This window comes from Exophiala dermatitidis (assembly GCF_000230625.1).
Source record: "Exophiala dermatitidis NIH/UT8656 unplaced genomic scaffold supercont1.3, whole genome shotgun sequence".
In the NCBI taxonomy this organism is placed as follows: domain Eukaryota; kingdom Fungi; phylum Ascomycota; class Eurotiomycetes; order Chaetothyriales; family Herpotrichiellaceae; genus Exophiala; species Exophiala dermatitidis.
Genome location: NW_008751648.1, coordinates 761,299 through 782,645, shown reverse-complemented (window position 1 = coordinate 782,645; position 21,347 = coordinate 761,299). Strand labels below are relative to the sequence as shown.

Here is a 21,347-nt window from a genome sequence, read left to right as displayed (position 1 = left end):
CGCGCGGGACTAGGCTTGATGAGTGTTGAGCAGCAGCATGTCAACTGTCGCTACAACTACTACATGGATAACTCAACGGTTTGCGTCAGCGGCCGTCGATTAACATTGGAACAACCGCCACGGGAATGCCGCGTTCTCTGAGGATGCCTCATAGCGCACTGCGTCTTTGGTCAGATCCTTGTTGCAGGAGGACCTTGCAGCCGCCCCCCGGTCCCTGCACCTCAGAAGTTCAGCCTTAAAACCTCGTCAAGCTCGACGACGCTATGTGAATGCGTTGTTTGAATTGTTGATTTGCTGGTCGGTATCCTTCGGAGCGAATCTGTGTGGTCATGCGTGGGGCATCATAGTTGAGATCATATCAGTACGCTTGAAGTCGTCGATGAAGAAATAGCACTATAAGCAGTCCGGCCCAGTCGTCGCTTCAGATGTGGACTTTCAGTCCACAGTGATCTTGGTCTCTTCCTCAACTGTTCAACTCACCACAGCGCGATGCAAGAAGAATATGACAGCCAGGCTGGGTCACCAGGCCTCACAAAGAGGAGGCGCTACTCACGGGTGAGTAGGGCCTGCAATGAATGTCGCTTTCGAAAGATTCGGTGCAATGGGCGCCAGCCATGCGATCCTTGTCGAGACTTCGACCGTCGTGAGTAAAAGCCACGCGTGGACTCATCACTCTGGCGCGGTTGACTTACACTCGTCTAGACTGCACGTACACGTCCACAAGAGGCCAGCGGATGGCTGGCGCCCCACGAACCAAGATATTAGAGGATCGATTGCGTCGGGCTCGCGCGCTCTTAAGTAAAATCCAGTCTCAAAACCCATCCGCCAGCCTCCAGGCGGAGGTAAACAGCATTTTTGATTCGCCACCTGGTTCCCCTTCGTCATCACCAGATTCTCCGGGTCGAACGGATGATAGCTCAGGGGACCGTTTCGAGAACATGCTTGACGGCAAAGCCCGTTTGACGTCTACCAAAAACTCCACCGAGTACTATGGTGGTGGATCTGGCTTCGCTTTTCTTCACCAGACTCAACAGCTCTTCAACCAGGATTCGCCAGGGACTGAAGGGCCGTCCAACCGTCATGTGGATGTCGACGCCATGTCAAGACTCTTCGATTCACCCTTGCCAGACAAGCAGGCATTGGCTATTGATGTGCCTTTTGCAAAGCTGTTGCCGTCTAGGCAGACTGCGATGCGGCTGCTTCATGTCGTTTTCGGACAGACCTACCAATTACTCCAGTTCCTGCATGAGCCGAGCTTCAAGAAGCAGGTGGACCGCATCTATGACCTGGATCCGATGGACTTTGAAGACACTGACCACGACTTCCTGCCTCTTTTCTATATGGTGACGGCGCTTGGGTATTTGTTTCACCAGGAGATGCATCACAAATATGGTTGCAATGGGACTCTAAATCAGGCGTAAGTGAGCCCCCGGCTGATCCTTCCTTCCGTCAGTCGGCCACTGATATGCCCAGAATGCGACATGTTATCGCTGCCCGTCGTATGGTCAATCTCGACCGCTGCCGGGACCTCCTCACGTTGCAGACCCTGCTGTGTTTTGTTCTGTTCCTCATGTCAACGGCACGTTTAGCTAGCGCTCACACGTTCATAGGCCTGGCAGTGGCCGCCGCCATGAGGATGGGTCTTCATTCCCGAGCTTCCTGTGAGGGACTATGTGAATCGGAGCAGGACATTCGGCGACGAATTTTCTGGACGATTGTCAAGCTCGATATTTACAGTGGAACCGTCCTGGGGCTTCCTGGCATGATCAATCTTGATTATGTGGATCAGCTAAAACCCAGTGGTCTTGTCCGCGACTACGAAAATGAGGACAAAGGAGGGTTTGCCTCCGTCACGAAGAGAAGGATGTTTGCGGCGTCCGCTCAGTATCTTGACGTTCTCTTGATCACCAGCAAGGTAGTCCAGAAGTTGTATCCGAAGACCGACGAAGAGGCGCACCGAGTCAATGGAACAAGTAAGATGTACGTCAGCAACGCCACTGTATCAGAGATTGAGGAGGACTTCAAGACATGGCGGAAAGGGCTGTCCAATGCTCTGGGATCATCAGACCAAAACAGTTCGCTGAGCAGGTAACGGGCCACACCTTGCATCTTGGGGGTTCCTGCTAACGGCGCCTAGCATCGTATACGAGCTGGAAATGGTCCATAATTTTGGCCACATCATTCTTTACCGGCCTTTTTTGCATTACCTGGCGCGCACAAAGAGCGAGAATCCTCCAGAGCTTCGGTTGCTACGTTGTGCTACGGCATGCATCAAAATCTCTCGATTCACCATTTCACGGTCGCAAGACATGCTCAAGCAGGGCTTTCTCGCAGCGGCTGCGTGGCAATCCGTCTACACGGTGTTCTTGTCGCTTGTCACACTAATATTCTTCCTAGCAACGCAGCACGGGAACAAGGAATATGCGGCTATCCTCAGAGACACGGAATGTGGGGTTCAGATACTCGCAAGCACATCCTGTCTCGACATTGGTTCAAGAAGGTGTCTGGATGTATTGAAGGTGAGTTGATCACGATGATTCTCCCGCGTGTCGGCTGATTCTGATGGGTAGGTTCTTACCCGACGACTGGCGCCCATGGTTGACCTGGACATCGACAAAATTGCACGAGAAGTGAAGCCATTGTGCAGAAGCCTCCAATCCACTCCCGCTGGGGATCGCGGCCGAGGGTGGTCACCTTTAGATACAGATATGGAAGGTGCCGTTTTCAAACTTGCACAGCCGCCCGCCCGAACAGCGGCTGAGGCGAGCTCTCCCGCAGAGCCGAGCCAGCAGCAAGATTTCGTTCAGCGACCTCAGTCCACACCGCAACAAGTCCCAGCAATGAATGTGCATCCCACGCCCATGAACATGTATCCTCCGGCCATGTCGTTCCCATACCCGGCCGCACCAATGCCAATGATGGGACAAGGTCAATCAATGAATGCGCTGAGCACGAGTCAAAGTCAAAGCCACGGTTTCGCAATGTTCGACGTCGAGCCCACCCCAGGTCTTGAAGGACCGGCGCCATTTGGACAGTCAGATATGGAGGTGCCATATACCGGTGAATTTGCTTGGCCGTTCGAAATGACTGGCGGGGCCGCAGGAAACAACAAAAACACCAACGCCAGGCGAGGATCACAGCCGCAGCTTGGAACGCACCCTCTGACGCAACAGGACATTGCAGCATTCATGCGGATCAACCCTGGAGACGAGCCGTTCCTCTAAGATCTCCGAGGATATGGAGAATTTGTAAAGACTATGGTGGAAGTGGGAGCCAAATCCATTCCCTCAGGCGGCCACATCCCATCAATCAACAGGCGTTGAGTTATCTGGAGGAGGTGTATCTTGTCTCCTGGTTTACGCTATGGGGTAGAAGCTTGGGGGGGCTTTACGAAAACATGTATAAAAATTGCTGATGTCTATTTGGTGCATCATTTCGCAGGCTGATGGCCGTTTGGCAGTAGGCGGGAAGGGACTATCTTTTTGGTCCGGGAAAAAGCATTGTAGCGGTGGTTCTCCGGCTCTGGCAGGGGGATTTTGGTTTTCTTGTGCTTTCGGTATACTGGGATGGTTGGGGCAGAGATGGGTGATATTACATTTCATTGGGCAAACCAGCATCCTTCCTTCAGAGGTATGATCGTCCACATGCGTATTGACCAGACAATTGTATATGGTTTTGTGTTTCTGCTCTCAGCCATCCGAGATACAGGGTGGACGGAAATGGTTTGCGAAGACTGGGACCGTTGGACGGCAGCCCGTATTTCGCACAATAGCATCCTTATTTCGCACAAAAACTAAACTACTTTTGGCAATACCAAGAGCACTTCTACTATAAGGTTTATAACACCCAGAGATTACAGCTAGGTACGCGCTAAATTACTATATACCTACAATACTTTACAGCACCCCCTATTACGCCTATAACTGTTCACCTATAACGCCTATAACGCCTATAACTGTACGCCTACAACGCCAACAGTACGCCTACAACGCCAATAACTATACGCCTACAACGCCTATGACTACAAACCTACAACGCCTACAACTGCACACCGACAGCGCCTATAACTATACACCTACACGCCTATAATTGCGCGCCTATAACTACGCACTTCTAGGGGTATATAGTTATAGGTATATAGTTATAAGTGTATAGTTATAGGCGTATAGGTATAGGCGTGCAGGTATAGGTATATAGTTATAGGTGTACAGTAAAGGTGTACAGTTATAGGTACCCTAGGTGTGCAGTTATAGGCGTTATAGGCGTTACAGGCGTAGAGCCGTACCGCAATAGGCGGGTGGGCAATAATATAGGATATATTAACTTTCGCAATATACGGCGCTATAGGCACTAAATGAAAGTGAACTAAAAATCGCTAAAATAGGTTTAGTTTTTATGCGAAATAAGGATGCCATTGTGCGAAATACAGGCTGCCCCGTTGGCCTACAACTAAGGTACCTAATAGGAATAGCTGTACTTCAGTAGTGGCGTGATGCACTGCAGTGGCTTCCACCCCGCACCGCCACGATGACAACCGCCACCTACGGCAGCGATGACGTGAATGTGGCTGGCTCCGGCATTGCACCACGGGAGAACTTGAACTTCAAGTTGAGGACGGCGGCTGGAAAGTGTTTCACGTAGTACCGAGTAATCAACGAGACTTTTCAATCAGAGAACCCACCCTTTCATCCTCCATACCTAATCGCCAATTACCTTATCTACTCTCACTACAACACTGACACTTGGACAATCCAACAAGCCTCCTGCTTATTGCTACAACCAAATCAGAACAACCACGGAAAACAGCCAACAAACAATCATGTCAGACGCCGCTCCAGCTCTCCTCATCATCCTCATCACCATCCTTGGTAAGTCCTTATCTACGTGGCCCTATAGACGAGCAAGCAAGCACCCGTATTTATCTAGGTCGCGCTTCAATCTGAGCTGACTGTGTACCGTTCTAGTCCCGCCCATTGGTGTATATCTCGTTTCCGGCTGCGGCGCCGACCTCCTGATCAACATCTGCCTCACTCTCCTGGGTTACTTTCCCGGACACATTCATGCCTTCTACGTCGAATACGTCTACTTTGACCGTCGCGATCGTGCGAGACATGGCCAGCTCACGGGTCGCCCTGCGCCGGGGGTCTACTCGGACAGAGTGCAGAATGGTGGATTCCAGGCTTATGGGACGATGTAATCGAGCATCCTTCAGGGTTGAATAGCCTCTTGAGATAAAGTGTGATCACGAGGCAAGCCACAATTACCGATGGCTGTGGTGGAAGAAAGACGAAAAGGACAGAAAATGGGCGTCAGCGCACAATTTCAACCGCTGAATGCCATTGAACTGGACTTGGACATTGAATCAGGCCTGGGGATGCCAGATGGTGGCCTGGGCTTGCATGGGCTCCAGTGCACTCATGCTTTTGACTACTGCTGCTCAGGATTGAGACTGAAGCGGCGCCCTTGTACAATTTATTAAGTGCTATCAGGCTATCTTTACGGGTTTCCAGCCTTTAGTAAATCTTATAAGGAAATACTAATCTAAACCGCGAAACATCGGGAAAATTGGGAACATCTTTGTATCTTGAATGGCCAGTATCTGCTGCCAGGTAAAGCATCGTGAGCTTGCAATTCTACCTAGGTAGGTGCAACTCATGCCTACCAGGTATTATTCGGTTTGTATGAAGAGTAGCAATACCGGCAAGACACATCCGCGATCTACTACTATGGACAGCACCGGCACGTCATGCGCATAACTACATCCGGGTCAATGGGAGGCTGTAAGCATACTAGTAAAGCTGCAAGGGGTTTGGTTCTGATCTCAACCACGGAAAAATCAGTCCATCTTACAATCTATACTCGTCCCTACAACTCTTCACACAATCCTCAACCAACTTGAACGGCTTGCGCTCAGCGATATATACAACGTTGTACATTCCATTGTTTGATACGACAAGAACTGCTCGTGCACGTGCCGGCCCTGAACCTGATGATCCTCAGGCTGGGTCTCACCTAAAACCCGCCCCAGCGCCATCGCTAACACGACATCGGCCATGCCCCAATGGGAAGCATTAAGAGCCACTGTTGTGGATCGATTCAGCCTTGAAAACTTAACGTTTCAATATGGATCCCCTTCCGCTCCCTCCTTGGTGTCTCGTGTCTCAAGTCTGATCTTAGCCCTGCCATTGCATCGGGCCAAAGTGAAGTTGTTTTCTTTCCTCGAGTTCCCAATGTTGGGTGCGAACGAGTCGGTTCACGCCCTTCAAATTGTTGCTGCTGCCTCCATGAGATCAAGGGCGGATTCATGATCGATCTTCTCTACAGCCTGACACTGGCCCAATCGATTTTTGGCAATTTGCGAGTTACACTGCCGAGCTGGTTCCTCCATCGATTTGCGCGGGTACCTCCAAGGGAGGCCCGTTGATGTCGGTCGTCTTCCAACTACACCATTCAGTACGCCCATGTCTGGTCCCGACTTCATCGAGCTCTCGAGTCCTTATGGCTCTGGCCCGTTTTCAATTGATAGACCGTTTCACCGTCGGCAGCGGAGCAAATCTATCAGCTCGCCTCGCCGCAAGTCGGCCTCAGTGCACTACAACCCTATCTTGACACCGCGAGACGATGACGGGAATGCTGGATCTGCGTCTCATTCTCCGGTTGACGGGTATCCCAGGACGATCGATCTCGGTTCACGCAGACTTGGCAAATACGGTGTAGAGCTGTGGCTGGAGGTCGTATTATGTGGCTTCGCAGTGTTTGCGGTCGTCCCCTTCATATGGCTGGCCGTTGCAATGGTTAATTTCCACCACAAGGAAGTCACTGAGTCGAGGACAAACTACATCAAACAGTCAACGAGTGCGGTACGTATCCCTGATCTCTGATGACCTTTCAAGTATTGACAGTTCCAGATTTCTACCCTATTCACTATTCTCTTCGCGGCCGTATTTGGCTCCACGCTGAAACGGTTTGCTACTTGGCGCCTGGAACGAGGAATACGCGTGGGTCTACTGGAGCAGATCATGCAGAGCCGAACCGTCTTCGGCGCCGTGACCACCCAATTTTCCCTTCGAACTATCAACCTGGCAACGGTGGTATTGTTGGCCATTTGGACCTTCTCCCCCTTGGGCTCTCAAGCTTCACTCCGCCTCATCTCGACTGGAACGTTGTATACTACGCAATCGAGCCCGGGACACTACGTTGATACCATCTCCAACCAGGTCTTCGTCGGCATCTCCTCAGTGGACTCCCTTTTGACCGCGCTGAAACCAACGTATATCAGTTCACTTTTAGGACCGGAAACCATGAAAAATGGCGCTACGGATTTCTGGGACAATGTCCGGATACCATGGTTGCTGGATGATGCAGAGGAGGATGCTGACGGATGGATACCACTTTCTAATGCCGATTTGAACGAAACCTCGTACTCGTCACTTCTCGGCATCCCAGTCCAGCCTTTAGCCAACCGGAATTCCAGTTTTTCACTTGAAACCACTTACATGAAGTTGGATTGCGACAAGCCCAAAAACGAGCCTTTGGTTGATATCAATTTCAACGTGACATCTGGAAATGGGACTTTTCTTGGACCAAATACCACAGCTCCTGACCACAACTACCTTTATCCTGACTGGCAAGTCGCGATGGACCAGTTTGTGGACAACCAGATATACTACTATGGCTGGCCGGAACTTTTGGTCAATGTTAGTGACAACAACCTACCACAGGCCACATTTCTCTTTCAAACCCGGGGGCCGTGGGTGGCTCGGTGCAAGATCAACCAGATTTATGTCGAGTCCAACGTTAGCTGCGAGTCCACAGACTCTTCGGTCCCAGCCTGCTCTGTTGTTGCCCAGCGAGAGTCACGCGAGAAGCACGCTCCATCCACTGTCACCACCCTCAGTTTTCCCATGACCTTTTGGCTTGTCAGCCACGAATGGATAATGGCGACAGATCCGATGAGGAGTTCAGGGTTTTCGACTTTGACCGAGTACTATCTACAAAACACTAGCACGGCGTTCATTATAAGCGGCAATGATCGATATTACGCAAATTACACCAATGTCACGGCCGAAGAATTCTCTCATCGACTGGGCCAGCTACTCAATACCTGGGTGCTTGCCAGTCAGGTCTCGGCCGATGCCATGGCTTACGATCTGGTCCATCGCAACATGACGGAGATTTATACCGACAGTCGACCTGTTTACCTGTGCTCTTGGCCCTGGCTGAGCGTATATCTTGCTTCTATTGGTGTGATGTTTGTTGCGGCCCTCTTTAGCATCTGGTGTGAAACCCACACCGCGATTCCTGACGTCCTGAGTTACTGCTCTTCGGTGACACGGCAGTCGAAATTCTTCGACTTTGTGAAAGGCGGCAGTGCTCTTGGTGGAGGGGCCAGAGCTCGAAGGTTGCGGGAATTGGAAGTCAAGATGGGAGAGGTTGTTGAGGAGGATGACGGTACCCAGTTCCGCAACGACTTTGTGAATGAACTGAACCCCAAGGCTGATGAGCGTAGGGGCTATCTTGCGATTGCAACGCCAGAATATCTGCGACCCCCCAAACGTGGGGCGTTCTACTCATGAGCCAGTCAACTTTATAGCGAGACGTTTGAATTTCTAATCTTCCATCTTTGTCCATAATAAGTAGTTCCTGCACCACCATAAGTGAAGATATCAAGGGGGTAGAGCCTTGCAAGCCCTCCTGACAAGCATCGTGATCACGTGAGAGCCCAGTGTGCCAAGGCCGCGCGTGAACGAACTCACGCGTCGCGCGTCATCTAATGGCAGCGCGGACAGTTTCCCTGACCCCTTCCACTGCCAACACTGAAGGGGAACACACAACGCAGAACGCAGAACACTGGACGCACGACGCATCAACAACGCTGTAACGCTGCTCTTCCATGCTGGGTGACGATAAAGCGTCGACAAGATATCTGGCGTTGTGCAGCTGTAAACCCGTTTGTGCCTAGTCACTCTGCTTCTCTTGTCAAGATGGAAGCCGCAGTCCATCCTCCTCTGCAGGTCGTGCCTTCCTTCTCTGCTGATCAACTCAGTCCCACCTCCAAAAAGCGCAACTATAATGGCGATATTGTGAATCATACATCTACCGAAGTCACGGCAACCAAGGAACAACGAAGCAGTCCGAGTCCTGGCCACTCTCGCTCCGGTTCGCCTGCTTGCAGCAGAGCCAGTACACCTTTGACTGAAATCGGTTCTACACCAGCTCACAGTCCGTCGGCCGCGATCGACATGACTTCCGAAAGTAAGAAGCGTAAACTCACCTTTGCTGAGCGCGAAGCGGCCAAGAGGGTCAAGCAACAGGAGAAAGAGGACAAGGAGAGGCAGAAGGCCGAAAAGGAGAAACTCAAGGCGGAAGCCAGAGCCAAAAAGGATGAAGAAAAGAAGAGGAAGGACGAGGAGAAGGAGGCTGCCAGGAAAGCCCGAGAAGAGAAACAGAAGCAAAAGGACGCCCTGAAGCAGGAAAAGGAAGCGGAAAAGGAGCGCAAGATGAAGGAAGCCCAGAAAAAGGAAAAAGTGCGTTGGCCTCTGCATTCTGTATCCATTTCTATGGCTAACTTCCAAACTCAGGCACAATTACGCATAGGTGCATTCTTCGGAAGACCAGCCGCTGCTTCAACACCACCTGCCAGCTCAGACGACGTTTCTGTTACTTCGAGAAGGTCATCAGTCGCATCAATTGATATGGGCCCGTCTTTAGTCGAAGTCAAGTCGGCAAAACCCACGAATCCTGATTTCAGCAACTGGATTTTGCCCTTTTTCGTCAACGAACACATGCAGTTGGCGCCATTCAACCGCTTCCGCTCACACACTACTCCCTTTAGTGAAGATCAACTTCAACTCAACCAGCGCATTATTCCAGAGAAGATCAGCAGTCGATTTCGCAGACGTCGACGGGCCAGACGAGTCAAACCTGTCAAGCAGATTTTGGAGGAACTGAACTCGGCAGAGGACTCGGTCATTGACCTTACTCGCAGAATAGACGCCCTTGCTTCTGTGCCATACAAGTATTTTTTCTTCCAGGAGGATGTGCGCCCACCATATCAAGGCACCTATACCAGAGTTGTTTCACCACGATCAGCACGCAAGATCGCTGTGAACCCGTCCTACCGAGGACTGCCGAACACGGACTATGATTACGATAGCGAGGCTGAGTGGCAGGAGCCCGAGGAGGGAGATGACGACCTTATGGACGAAGACGAGAAGTCAGAAGATGAAGAGGGGGAAGAAGAAATGGATGATTTCCTCGATGACGAAGGCGAAGTGGTCAAACGACAGGTGATTGTCGGTGACATGGAACCCAAATCAAGTGGTCTCTGCTGGGAAGGAGAAGATCACCAACCAGAGAACGGCTTCGACCTGACGCTCTATCGGATGGATGTTTTGCATGATTCGACAACCTTTCCGATTGATCCATACTCCACCACTCATTGGTCAGATATTGGCAAGACAAGTCCAAAGAAGCGCGAGGACAAGTCGCATTCATCCAATCTGAAATCAGTCATGCAACCTCCACGATCTCCTCTGGTGGCGGTGGATGGGAACAACGGAGGCTCAACAACTTTGCTAGGATATGTCTCGGTCCAAGGGCAAACGGAGCCCAAGTCTTCGACTTCAAAAGTGTGCGCAAGCAACACAGCGGGCTCTGGCAAGCCATTGAGAATGATTGCAGAAGATCTTCTTCCAGCCTTCAAGGACGCCGTTTCTGGAAGTACCTTGACCAAAACCGGGCTGATAGAGGTACTGAAGAAGCAGTTTCCCAAGTGTTCCAAGGATGCCATCAAGAACACCCTGGAAACTATCGCGGAGAGGCAGGGGCTGAAGGAAGTCGACAAGAAGTGGGTGTTGACACAGTGAGCAGATGATAGGGACAGAGACGAGTCCGGGCTTAGGGCCGTAAGCCTTCCCGCTGACGTTGGGGTTGATTGCCTTGCTTGACTCGGCCAAGTCCAACAAATATAGCTGATGACTCTTTGCCATAGCATGCCAACATCGGGGTTACTCTCACATCTCGTCCACCGCTTTTCGCGCCATGGGCCACGAGACTGAGTCAATAGATATAGTGCGTGGCGCAAACTTGCAAAAGTTTACGAAAGACCTTTTCTGTTCTAAAGCTATTCTGGCGCCTTGATTGAAGGCGAAAGGACACACTTATATCTATGGAGTTTTCATAACCAAGTTTATATATAAATTGGGCCCCGTCCTAACTAGACCTCTTGGACGAGCCGGAACCAAAAGATTTATTTCCATAGAGAAATATGACGCCCACGGAGAGCGCCCATATCACGTAGACGACGCCACGGGCCGCTTTCATCCTGAGGGCTTGTCGTATCCGTTGCAGCTGGCCGAGCAGTATGGTGGACATACTAGTAGTGATACTAGTAATATAGCGAATGATCAAGTTGCCAGTACCGGTAGTTTTATGATTTCGGCGTGAGGGTTCCGGTCTTGGTGTCCATGGATTTGGACCTGGCTCTTTCGAGTCCGATGAGTCCAATTCAAGTTCAAGACTGCGAGCCATATACCCCGCCACCCGGGCATTGATTCTCTCCCACGTATTGCGACAAGCAAACTCTCTCGCATTCCTGGCCATGGTGGAACGTAACGCCGCGTCACTCGCGAGTTGCATGACGGCATCGACGAATTTGTCTATATTGGCCGGCGGGATCAAGTATCCCGTGTTGCCGTGGTCGACAATGTCGCTGGGTCCGCCTTGGTCACGCGCCACAACGGGCACGCCGCTCGCCATGGCTTCAAGAACCACGAGTCCAAATGTCTCGGTGGTCGAGCAGTGTAGGAAAATGTCGGCGGATGCGTATGCCTGTGCTAGGGGTGGGCCGGTCAAAAAATCGGTGAAGATGATTTGGGAACGGAGGATGGACGAGGATGTGAATTGTAGCCGGATCTGGGTTGTTACGGCGGGGTTGGGGTTGCCTCCTACGATGAGGAGTTTGAAGCGGAGTGGTTGTGGTTTGGACTTCAAGGAGGATTGAGATTGAGTGTTAGTGTTGGTTGTTGTTGTTGTTGTTGTTGTAAGTGAGTTGACGAGTTTGGTCATGGCGTGAGAGAGGAAGTCGAAGCCCTTTTCGGGTGCGAGCCGGCATACTGTGAGTAGAATAATCTCTTTGGAATTTTCATTCTTGTCGTCAGACAGGTTGGCCATAGTAGGGTTGTTGTTGGCTGAGGTAGGATTGCTGTTGTCGTCTCCGGCTTGATCATTCTCAGGTCTGACATCCCCGCCGTCGGCTTCCAGAATCCTCCTACGGTAAGCCTGGCTGCGCCGCGAGGGATTGAACAAGACAGTATCGACTCCACGACCCAGCCGTACCAGTCTGTCCCGGGGCACACCGACATGCTCCAGATACTCCCGAATTCCCGAAGAAGGGTAAAACACCGTCCGCACGGTCTGCGGGTTGTTGAACAGGTATCCCTGCACAACTCCTAGTAACCAGACTGAAAATCGAGCCACCGGAGCAGGGAACAAGATCTCGCTATAGGCGGACAGGTCAGTCTGGAAGTTGAGCAGAACCGGTGGGGAATGAGCCAGTTGTCGGAGGTACCATAGGACTTGAAACCCCAGAGAGGCCGGACTGGCGAGGTAAATGAGGTCTGGGTACTGGGCCTTCGTGGTACCTTGTTTCGGATCCTGAGAGAGTTGGGAGTTGGAGAATAATATGGGCATACGTTGCAAGATGTCTTTGTTCAGATCGAATGGGTGCACAACGGCTAAGTGAGGGTTGTAGGGAAGTGGATAGCCTGGAAGCCGGAACTCTGTATAACTTGCGGGAGATCGAAACGTTCCGCTGCCGCCCTTGTGATCGACCTTGTCTTCAGACAGTGGCTTGGTGTCTCGCTCTTGCCCTTTTGATCCAAGATGTTCGGAGCCTGGTGACACTACAGCCAGATGGACTCCCTGGCCACGAAGGTAGTTGATCAGGCTGAGTGTCGTGCGACTGACGCCGTTGACTGGCCCATGGGATTCCGTGAACAGGAGAACTCGCTTCCCGCGCAGCGACTCAGGAAACTCTCCATCTTCAAATTCATCGCGTCTGAGCTGACTCCTTTCACCTACCCCATCAAACTCATGAAGGGTGCCGTTGGCCGCCGGGGCTTCTCCGACGACCATGATTCACGAACCCAGGGAAGAGGACGATAGGGATACTCGTATCTCAGCCTCGTCGTGCGGAACAAGATGATTTTCCGGCTCCGGCGTTGGATGACTAAGTTGGGACACTGTCTGTGTTGCTGTCCAATCAAAGCTCTCACGTGTGAGGTTGCTTGGTTGTAATTTCAACTTCAATCTTGTTCACTGCAACTTCGACTGTTACAGCCACTGCGCCGTCGCCAACTTGTGTATCGCCTCGCCTCGATTCTATCTTCGAGGACTCAAGATGCGCATAACAGTGTTTGTCAATGAAGAGTAGGTACGACTGGGATCAACTGCTTGCCTGGCGTTTTATCGGCACTGCGGCGGACTACTACTTCGATATTAGAGCGCCCGGGCACTTTTGCCGGTAACAGTATAACGGTCAGCGAGCAGCCCAACAAATTCAGACTGACAACTGTCCCGTGCGAGAGCAACGCGCCATACGCGCCAGGAAGCACCACGTGGGTGAATGGTTCTGTTTTAAGGGCGTTGTTGAGGCGAGTGCTTAATCCCCGAATTCGATGCCAGAATTTATCGCCATCCCTCTTCTGCCCACTCACATCCCCTCGTCCAAGGCGTGCGCGGCTCTAGATATAGTAGATCAGGGTAAATGCCCTTTACAAGATTGAGCAGGCCATGTGAACCTCATGATTCAATCTCTGTCGCGTCTTCTCCCGAGGTTTGTTGTGTTTGTCCTCCCTCGTGCCTATTCCCTGTTCATAAGCTTATCAATATGGCCTCTGCCGCCGGTCGTGCTGTTTTTTCTTTCGCAACACTGTTTTCATCGAGGACCAGTTCGTCTCGCCACTGGTCAGCTGCTAAACTTGCAGATGCGACACCATGGATCCAATACCCTCGCTGTTGGGCGCGTCTGAGGATGACTCTTGCACCGACTCAACCGGAATCCTGACCCCGGACAGCAGCCCACTATTCCACCCTCTGCATTCCAAAGACGTCCTGAAGCCGATTCTGTCGCAGATACTGGACGATGCGAACCCGTCTCAGCATCAAAATGCCGCGTTCTGTGATTTCGCCCGAACAGAGAGAATCTGCGTCATTGGAGCTGGATATGTCGGTAGGCGCAATCGTGGCAAATGTCTTTGCGCTATCCGTCGCTGATTGTGTTAAGGCGGCCCTACTGCGGCAGTAATGGCATTGCATCATCCTGTCATTGCCGTGGACGTGCTCGATCGTGACCCGCAACGAATTGCGCAATGGAGTTCGGCTCATCTCCCCATCCATGAGCCCGGGCTCAACAACGTTGTGCGAGTTGCAAGAGACGGCGCGTGCGCCTCTACCTCACGAAGGTCGAACGGCGATGAGTTAGGGATGAGCGTTACTGGCTCGAATGAGACGCTCGAACAGTCACGCGATCCTAACCTTTTCTTTACCACGCACACCACCGATAGCATCTCGCGTGCCGACATGATCTTCCTTGCGGTTAACACCCCAACTAAAACCTCAGGAGTCGGAGCCGGGAGAGCTACAAACATGACCGCCCTGGATGGTGCTGTAAAGGACATTGCGCGCTACGCGAAGCCTGGTGCGATCATTGTCGAGAAGAGCACCGTGCCGTGTGGGACTGCGCAACGGGTTCGACAGACAGTATGGCAACCTTCTCCTCCAAAGCCTATGGCGGGACTGACCACAGATACAGCTCACGGCGCTGCGACCCGGTGTGCCTTTCGAGGTGCTGTCGAATCCAGAGTTTTTGTCTGAAGGCACGGCGATCGAAAATCTCATGCGGCCGGACCGTGTCATCATCGGCTGTTCTGACACCACTTCCGGCCACTCTGCGGCGGATGCTCTTGCGCGCTTGTACGAGGCGTGGATTCCGTCCTCCCGCGTTGTCAAAATCAACGCTTGGTCGTCGGAGCTCTCGAAATTGGTCGCTAATGCCATGCTCGCACAGCGGATCAGTAGCATCAACTCCATCAGCGCCATCTGCGAAGCCACAGGGGCGGATGTGGGAGAGGTGGCTAGGTCGATCGGGTTGGATGTACGGATCGGGCCTCATTTCCTGAAAGCGGGCCTTGGGTTCGGTGGATCTTGCTTCCGCAAGGACATTGCCAGCCTGACTTACCTGGCGGAATCTTTGGGCTTGCACGAAGTGGCGCATTACTGGAGCCAGGTCAACACCATGAACGTCCTGCAACGCGACCGATTCGCCCGCAGAGTTGTGAAACGGTATAATGAGAATTTGGCCGGTAGGAAGATCGCCGTGCTGGGCTTTGCTTTCAAAAAGGACACCGGTGACGCCCGCGAGTCTTTGGCTGCCGACGTTATCAGGGCACTACTGGACGAACAGCCGGCTGAGATTGCTATTTTCGACCCCTGCTGTCAAGAAGCAGATATGCTTCACGAGATCCGATCTACTTACACCTCATCCGAACCATTTCCAGCGCAGCTCAGCGCCGTCAGGATACATTCGGACCCTCATCTGGCATGCTTGGGCGCGAACGCCGTCCTTGTACTGACTGACTGCGACCAATTCCGCAATGTGCGTCCAAATAGAAGCAGGAGCAAAGGAAGAAGTGAGGAAATGCAATCACCATATCAGAGGAGAAAAAGCATCCCTTTTATGCAATTGGATGCCCCCACAAACCTGGAACCCAACACCACGACGAGTCCTACAAAACCAATGGAAGACGAGTCAGACATTTTCATGGGATACAAGCTCGCGCCCGGTCCGAAATGTGACTTTGACTGTACACTTTGTCAGAACACGTCTCGAAAATCAATCACCACCGAGCCCGTCGATTGGGCCAGAATCGTGCAGAGCATGAGAGCGCCGAAATGGATTTTCGACGGGAGAGGCATTCTTGATGTTCCGGCGTTAGAGAGGTTAGGTGGCGTCAAGGTTGATGTCGTGGGACGACGGCGGGCAGAGGAGGGATGGTGGTGTTAGAAATTGCGGCATTGCATTGCAGTGAGTACGGTGAACAGCATATCATAAGTCTATCTGCACAAGAGTTGTCTCTGGCCATCTCTAGAGGTTGACATCGAATTGAAACTTGAACACTTTTGTAACCGGCGGCCAAATCACCCGGACGTCCTGTATATATGTGCAGTAGTCGGCAGACAGGCTTATTATATCTCGAGAAATGGAGGTCTGGTGAACCCGACTCGGTTGGGTTGAGCAGTCGACTCTTTCTTCTGCGAGTCTGATTCACGGGAGGGGCCTTCGAGTATCTCGGGCCCCAAGTTGATTTTGTTTCGTGCAGTGCGGTGTCACGCCACGAGAACAATGGACATTCTTGTCTCAGCTGATCGGTAGGCATGGGCAGGGTGAGTGTCCGATTCGCTCCGCGCGTCGTCCTCGGAGATATTACAGCTCCGAGGCGGATGATCGGCAGAACAGCGGATGAATATTATAATCTTCGGTCGCCTGTTATCCTGATTAGGAAAGCAAACGTCCGACACCTCGTTGTATATATCACCACATATAACATATACCAGACTTTAGGAACCACCAACGACCCAGAACAGCACTTGGGTTTCCGCACATTCACCCAATTACTATACACCGTATACACTATCATACTACTATTCCATTCCCTCTTTGCTTACTCAGTACAACATGTCCACTTCATCATTCTCATCCATCACGAACATCGGCACCAAACTCACCAACTCAATCACCTCCCTTCTCCCAACCCGCTTCCACTTCCGCAACTCCAGCCCCGCCAGCCCATTGATCACCACCGCTGCCGTGGTAGTCGGCACAATCGGCTCGTTAGCATTCGCCCGTTGGGCCTGGACAGACTACCAAGCCTACCTGGGTTACGGACCAGGTGGCCTTCCCTACAATGTATTTGGATGGCTGATCACCACGACGGTGTTGAGGGCACTGGCCATCAATACTCTAGATGTGCGGAAACTCGAAAGTGATCCGGATCAACGGACTTGGTTACCCACGGCACCGGAGGAGTTGCCGGAGAGAAAGGGGCCGCGACCGACGTTGGGCAGACATGCTGTCCCGCAGAGGCAGATGGATCAGTTTGCGCCCGAGGAGATTCAGAAGGTGAGATTCGATTCTTATTGAAATATTCGGTTTTGTTTTGTTTTGTTATGATTTTTGTTCTTTAACCCCAAGGAGATCAAGGAGTCGATGAAGTATGAGTGCCTTTCCCCTATGTTCTCGGAGTCGATGAAGTCAGGGCCGAGGAGGAGAAGGAGGAAAAGAAAGAACGAGAGAAGAGAACAGAAACATAGACTAGTTACCTCTACAGGGCGATTTGGCAATCGCATTGAGGTTGCTCAATCAGGTTGATCTTGATCAACCAAGCACGACAAAAAGTGATCAAGAGGAAGAGGGAACACTGGCATCCCGTTTTCCTTGACCCGTGCTTCAATCAAGCTTACTTACTAAACCCGTGACTATCTTCCAGAACCTCATCACATCCTTCGAATCAATCGTAACCAAAAACCCTCATCTAATCCAATTCAAGCCATCTCAATATGAACGACGCCACGAAGCCATCTGGGTCGCCGACAGCGTTGACGCCTCCAAAACTCCTGCTCCATTCGGCAACAACAAGAACAAGTATCCATTGGAGATCTCGCACGTCCACCCGAACGCCGATTGTTCCGTGCACGTGGTTCTCGCGCCTAGAGATGCAGCGCGCGTCATTCGTGCCGGATGGGGCCAATTGCACGGCCTGGCGGGGAGCAAGGTCATTCCGAGATCCTATGTCTTCTTGTATGCGCCTAGAACCCAGGAAGAGCTCAATGTCATTATGGAGCTTGTTAGGGCTGGGATTGGGTATGTGACGGGCACGGACCTCAAGGATGTGCAGCCTGCTCAGAGAATATAAGGGGAGCAGGCTGTAAATGTGATGAAGAAGGAAAGTGAGTATAATAAGAGCAGACACTGCAACGGACTGACTGGCATGTGATGGTGCGTGCAAAGACCAACCACCACTTAGTTGGTGTTGGATGGGCTGACTGATCGACGTATACCTTTACCTGGCGTTCGGAGGGTGTTACTGTGAATGGGAAGAAGAGAAGATTGCTCCGAGCGTGCGGAGGGTTGAAGAATCTAGAAGCAGGCAAACATGAAACGAAAGGGGAACCGCGGATGGCTTGAAGATGTAGACTGGATCGTGGAAGTGTGTAGGAGGAGAAGAGATGGAGAAGTACCGAAATCACCACTCTGGCATGTTCGGCAGTACTACCACGGGTAGGTACACGGAGTTTGGTTACAAAGTACATTCTCACATTAACATACAAGAGCACCCCGTATCTTGTAACTATGGGATTATGACTTGTTGCTCGCTCTCTAACACGGTTGCACAGGCAGTCGAGAAATATTGGGACCTACTCAAAAGTCATATAGTGGTTATGGAGTCTTAGGAGTGGGGGATAAAAGTCCTGCTAGTTACTATAGGACTATCTTGAAGGATCAATCTGACTGTCTTTTTACAGAGGGCTATGCACTGTATTTTCGATCCGATTGTAATACCTGATGTTGTAGGACACCAATCCTTTCTAGTAACGGTGCATCCCATAAAGCTCTTTCCACAGTGCTTTGTATGACAAATGCACTCAAAACCCCCGAGACTATTTTGCAGTACCTGACGTATGCCGTGAAATGCTTCTTCACCAGAGTTGGGCATATGTACAGAAGCGGCGCCACGTCGACATTCTATAGTAATTGTCCAGTTGAACGATTTCCTCGGTGGAAAGTGTGCGACGGCCTTGAATAAGGTCGGCTTCCTTGGGGTCTACCCAGCGAGTTCGCCGGATAACCTTGTAACCCAATGTACTGGCCACAATAAGTAAAACCCCAAGATTGTTCTGGAAGAAAGCGTAGGCAGAGAATGGCGTATCACCCTGAGAGAGACCTCAAGTCAGTCTCTGTACTGCTCTAAGTAGTACATTTTGTTGCCAAAAGGGAACTCAGAACTCACCAATGGATCGATAGAGGTTGCAAGACAACAAGCAAGCAGCAAGGTAGAGATCGTCAAGAGGTACCAAGGAGGTAGGGGCCATTTCCAAGCTGACCAAGCATAGACCTCTCTAAAGAGCTTGTCATCTTGGGCGCGCAGAGCCTGGCGAAAGCGCCAGTTTGTGATAGCGATGATCATCCACATCATGAAGAACGAGGCGCTTGTGATGGAGAGCAACCAGCTGAAGACCTTCAGCCCGCCAGCTTTGTGACTCAAGCTATCAGTATTGGTCGGGGAAAAGGAGAAAAAAAAGGACAGAGAGAAAAAACTTCTGTTTTTGATGGGGCTCACCGGATAATTGAATGTACGTAAGAGCTACACCAACAATAGTGCTGATGAGAAGCGCCCATCTAGGTCGGCCTGCGCTGTCGACCTTGGCCCATGCTTCCGGGATGAGTTTCTGGTGTGCCATGGTTCGCAGTACTCTTGAACACAGATAGATGGACTCGGCAGATATAGCCAGAATGCCCACGATCATGCCGACATTCAGAACGTGTCCGATCCCTGGGATGCCCACATCCCTGACCGCAATGATAAAAGGTGATGCGGCAATTCCGGAGCCACCGAGCAAGTGATCATCATCCGATCGAACCAGGAGGGTGACAAAGATGACGCTGAGCATATATACCACGTTGACACGGAATGGTACAAGCTTGGTGGCGTGGGCCATTGAAAACCGTGGGCTTTGGGCCTCACCCCCGATGATCCCAATGAAAACCTGATCACCTACCGCCCACATTGCAAGCAAAGCGCAAGTCGCAAAACCCTATTTGTCTTAGGTCAGAGATTTTGTCCTCGGCACATGAGTTCGGAAATGATTCTTGGTCCTTACCCCGAAGCCGTTTTTGAACGCTGGTAATTCGGACCAGGACACGCCTCTGTGCACGTAGCCCTGCGGCCCAGCTCCACAGACAATCGCCAATGAGACAAGGATGATGATGAGAAAAGTGAATATCTTCACGATGGACGTGATATACTCGTATCTGGCGAACCATTTGTTTGGAAGGAGGAAAACCGAAAGGGATGCCACGATAAAAATGGTGTCTGCGTCCAAGTTAGTATGGGATAGGGACGGAGCACCAGTCTCGCCTGTGCTTTGTTGTGTAGCTTACATCCTGCAGCTGCAGGAAACGACCCCTCGGCCCAATAGTCCACGAGAACGGTGAAGAACGTTGCCTCGGAGCCAACGATAGCAACCCAGCCTGGAAAAGCAATTAGAACTCAAGTGGCATTTTGAGGAGACATAATTTGGCTTGCATACCAAGCCATTCTGCAAAACCAGCACCAAATGCAAGGGCAGGATCAACCCAACGACCGGCATAATCAATATAGTTTCCAGAAGTGGGAAATGCAATGGTCATTTCAGAGAGTGTCTGCAGCACTGCCCAAACGCCGGAGCACACGAGAGCGTAAGCGATGACCATGCTTCCGGGGCCACCACTAGCAAGAGCTTTGCCAGTGCCGATGAACACTCCACTCCCGATGTTCGAACCCAAGGCTATTATCTGCGAAGTGTGTTAGTCGTCAGGGCAAACCAATGTCGTGATTCGATCAGACCATGAGCTTACATGAACTTGGCGAGGAGTAAAAGATCGATGGAACTGGCCATTTCGGTCCTCCTGTAAATCGATGACTTGCGCATTGGAGACACTCTGGCTAGGCTCAAGCACTTCCAAAGGTTGCATGACGGACACGTCCTTGGATTTCCGGTACCCGTCCATGGCAGGCAAATGGTGAAGGAGGCTGTTTCGGGAGAAGGAAGGACACTGGATCAACGACGTTATCTTTTGACAAGAGATAGATTGTGAAGGTTGGGTGTTCAGGCTGGTCACCAGGTCACTCTGTCGTAGCCGTTCAATAGTCGTTTGGTGGATCGAAACATTGTAACTATATACTTGGTTAGAATTGGTATTGCAGCGATATCAGCAATCTGGGTCACTGCCCCGGACTGATAGTACAGTAGTTTGCGATTGCCTGATCAACGTCTACTACGGTGTGTGGCCCGTAGGCTGAAAGTAGGGGGTGAGATAAGAGATACCTAGTGCTCTACGGAGCGCGGCCCGGGAGACTAGTGGAGGTACTGCCGCCGCAATGGACACCTGCAGGATAAGAGATAAGGCCGAACAGAGGCAGAGACAGAGGCAGAGGCAGGAGTTCGGCCGTTTAACACCAATCCATCCTGGGACCCAGTTTTCAAGTCTGGGGAAGCGTGGAGAAACGAGACTCGGGGTCCGCGCC

The 21,347-nt window shown here is 51.5% G+C and overlaps 8 protein-coding genes across 9 annotated transcripts; 6 read left to right on the top strand and 2 right to left on the bottom strand.

Moving 5' to 3' along the window:
• Positions 1–489: 489 nt before the first annotated feature.
• On the top strand, positions 490–3,224 carry HMPREF1120_03282 (uncharacterized protein; the record flags this gene model as incomplete). The annotated part of the gene is made up of 5 exons (XM_009157343.1): positions 490–643; positions 703–1,417; positions 1,474–2,088; positions 2,138–2,519; positions 2,571–3,224. 5 exons carry the CDS (start codon positions 490–492, stop codon positions 3,222–3,224), a joined length of 2,520 nt encoding a protein of 839 aa, XP_009155591.1.
• A 1,366-nt stretch (positions 3,225–4,590) lies between these two features.
• On the top strand, positions 4,591–5,574 carry HMPREF1120_03281 (uncharacterized protein). Its single transcript, XM_009157342.1, has 2 exons — positions 4,591–4,868; positions 4,965–5,574. The coding sequence occupies exons 1-2, from the start codon at positions 4,820–4,822 to the stop codon at positions 5,195–5,197; spliced, it is 282 nt and encodes a 93-aa protein (XP_009155590.1). The 5' UTR covers positions 4,591–4,819; the 3' UTR covers positions 5,198–5,574.
• Positions 5,575–5,849: 275 nt separating this feature from the next.
• On the top strand, positions 5,850–8,620 carry HMPREF1120_03280 (uncharacterized protein). The gene is made up of 2 exons (XM_009157341.1): positions 5,850–6,860; positions 6,909–8,620. Exons 1-2 carry the CDS (start codon positions 6,462–6,464, stop codon positions 8,574–8,576), a joined length of 2,067 nt encoding a protein of 688 aa, XP_009155589.1. The 5' UTR covers positions 5,850–6,461; the 3' UTR covers positions 8,577–8,620.
• A 127-nt stretch (positions 8,621–8,747) lies between these two features.
• Positions 8,748–11,291, top strand: HMPREF1120_03279 (uncharacterized protein). Its single transcript, XM_009157340.1, has 2 exons — positions 8,748–9,527; positions 9,582–11,291. Exons 1-2 carry the CDS (start codon positions 8,985–8,987, stop codon positions 10,866–10,868), a joined length of 1,830 nt encoding a protein of 609 aa, XP_009155588.1. The 5' UTR covers positions 8,748–8,984; the 3' UTR covers positions 10,869–11,291.
• On the bottom strand, positions 10,803–16,373 carry HMPREF1120_03277 (uncharacterized protein). The gene has a single exon (XM_009157338.1). It carries the CDS (start codon positions 13,135–13,137, stop codon positions 11,215–11,217), a length of 1,923 nt encoding a protein of 640 aa, XP_009155586.1. The 5' UTR covers positions 13,138–16,373; the 3' UTR covers positions 10,803–11,214.
• Positions 13,341–16,334, top strand: HMPREF1120_03278 (UDPglucose 6-dehydrogenase). Its single transcript, XM_009157339.1, has 3 exons — positions 13,341–14,233; positions 14,288–14,763; positions 14,816–16,334. The coding sequence occupies exons 1-3, from the start codon at positions 13,999–14,001 to the stop codon at positions 16,064–16,066; spliced, it is 1,962 nt and encodes a 653-aa protein (XP_009155587.1). The 5' UTR covers positions 13,341–13,998; the 3' UTR covers positions 16,067–16,334.
• Positions 16,374–16,516: 143 nt separating the features above from the next.
• Positions 16,517–18,589, top strand: HMPREF1120_03276 (uncharacterized protein). Its single transcript, XM_009157337.1, has 2 exons — positions 16,517–17,182; positions 17,550–18,589. Exons 1-2 carry the CDS (start codon positions 16,739–16,741, stop codon positions 17,973–17,975), a joined length of 870 nt encoding a protein of 289 aa, XP_009155585.1. The 5' UTR covers positions 16,517–16,738; the 3' UTR covers positions 17,976–18,589.
• On the bottom strand, positions 18,519–21,261 carry HMPREF1120_03275. 2 transcript variants are annotated; one of them, XM_009157336.1, is made up of 8 exons: positions 21,068–21,261; positions 20,678–20,996; positions 20,371–20,614; positions 20,222–20,311; positions 19,942–20,153; positions 19,401–19,875; positions 19,071–19,312; positions 18,519–18,993 (listed from the first exon to the last, which is right to left on the bottom strand). In XM_009157336.1, the coding sequence occupies exons 2-8, from the start codon at positions 20,828–20,830 to the stop codon at positions 18,760–18,762; spliced, it is 1,650 nt and encodes a 549-aa protein (XP_009155584.1). In that variant the 5' UTR covers positions 20,831–20,996; positions 21,068–21,261; the 3' UTR covers positions 18,519–18,759. The 2 variants fall into 2 exon arrangements, with proteins under 2 accessions (XP_009155584.1, XP_009155583.1); XM_009157335.1 differs by having other exon boundaries at positions 20,678–21,261.
• Positions 21,262–21,347: the final 86 nt, after the last annotated feature.

What these genes read in the sequence shown, in the direction of transcription:
- HMPREF1120_03281 (XM_009157342.1), top strand. Translation starts at nt 4,820, where the DNA reads ATGTCAGACGCCGCTCCAGCTCTCCTCATCATCCTCATCACCATCCTT. An exon ending in CATCCTCATCACCATCCTTG is followed by an intron (nt 4,869 to 4,964) that starts GTAAGTCCTTAT and finishes GTACCGTTCTAG; the next exon opens with TCCCGCCCATTGGTGTATAT.
- HMPREF1120_03280 (XM_009157341.1), top strand. Translation starts at nt 6,462, where the DNA reads ATGTCTGGTCCCGACTTCATCGAGCTCTCGAGTCCTTATGGCTCTGGC. An exon ending in TCAAACAGTCAACGAGTGCG is followed by an intron (nt 6,861 to 6,908) that starts GTACGTATCCCT and finishes TGACAGTTCCAG; the next exon opens with ATTTCTACCCTATTCACTAT.
- HMPREF1120_03279 (XM_009157340.1), top strand. Translation starts at nt 8,985, where the DNA reads ATGGAAGCCGCAGTCCATCCTCCTCTGCAGGTCGTGCCTTCCTTCTCT. An exon ending in AAGCCCAGAAAAAGGAAAAA is followed by an intron (nt 9,528 to 9,581) that starts GTGCGTTGGCCT and finishes TTCCAAACTCAG; the next exon opens with GCACAATTACGCATAGGTGC.
- HMPREF1120_03277 (XM_009157338.1), bottom strand. Translation starts at nt 13,137, where the DNA reads ATGGTCGTCGGAGAAGCCCCGGCGGCCAACGGCACCCTTCATGAGTTT.
- HMPREF1120_03278 (XM_009157339.1), top strand. Translation starts at nt 13,999, where the DNA reads ATGGATCCAATACCCTCGCTGTTGGGCGCGTCTGAGGATGACTCTTGC. An exon ending in CATTGGAGCTGGATATGTCG is followed by an intron (nt 14,234 to 14,287) that starts GTAGGCGCAATC and finishes GATTGTGTTAAG; the next exon opens with GCGGCCCTACTGCGGCAGTA. An exon ending in CGCAACGGGTTCGACAGACA is followed by an intron (nt 14,764 to 14,815) that starts GTATGGCAACCT and finishes CCACAGATACAG; the next exon opens with CTCACGGCGCTGCGACCCGG.
- HMPREF1120_03276 (XM_009157337.1), top strand. Translation starts at nt 16,739, where the DNA reads ATGTCCACTTCATCATTCTCATCCATCACGAACATCGGCACCAAACTC. An exon ending in CGCCCGAGGAGATTCAGAAG is followed by an intron (nt 17,183 to 17,549) that starts GTGAGATTCGAT and finishes ACTATCTTCCAG; the next exon opens with AACCTCATCACATCCTTCGA.
- HMPREF1120_03275 (XM_009157335.1), bottom strand. Translation starts at nt 20,830, where the DNA reads ATGGACGGGTACCGGAAATCCAAGGACGTGTCCGTCATGCAACCTTTG. An exon ending in TTACTCCTCGCCAAGTTCAT is followed by an intron (nt 20,615 to 20,677) that starts GTAAGCTCATGG and finishes CACACTTCGCAG; the next exon opens with ATAATAGCCTTGGGTTCGAA. An exon ending in CAACCTCTATCGATCCATTG is followed by an intron (nt 18,994 to 19,070) that starts GTGAGTTCTGAG and finishes GGTCTCTCTCAG; the next exon opens with GGTGATACGCCATTCTCTGC.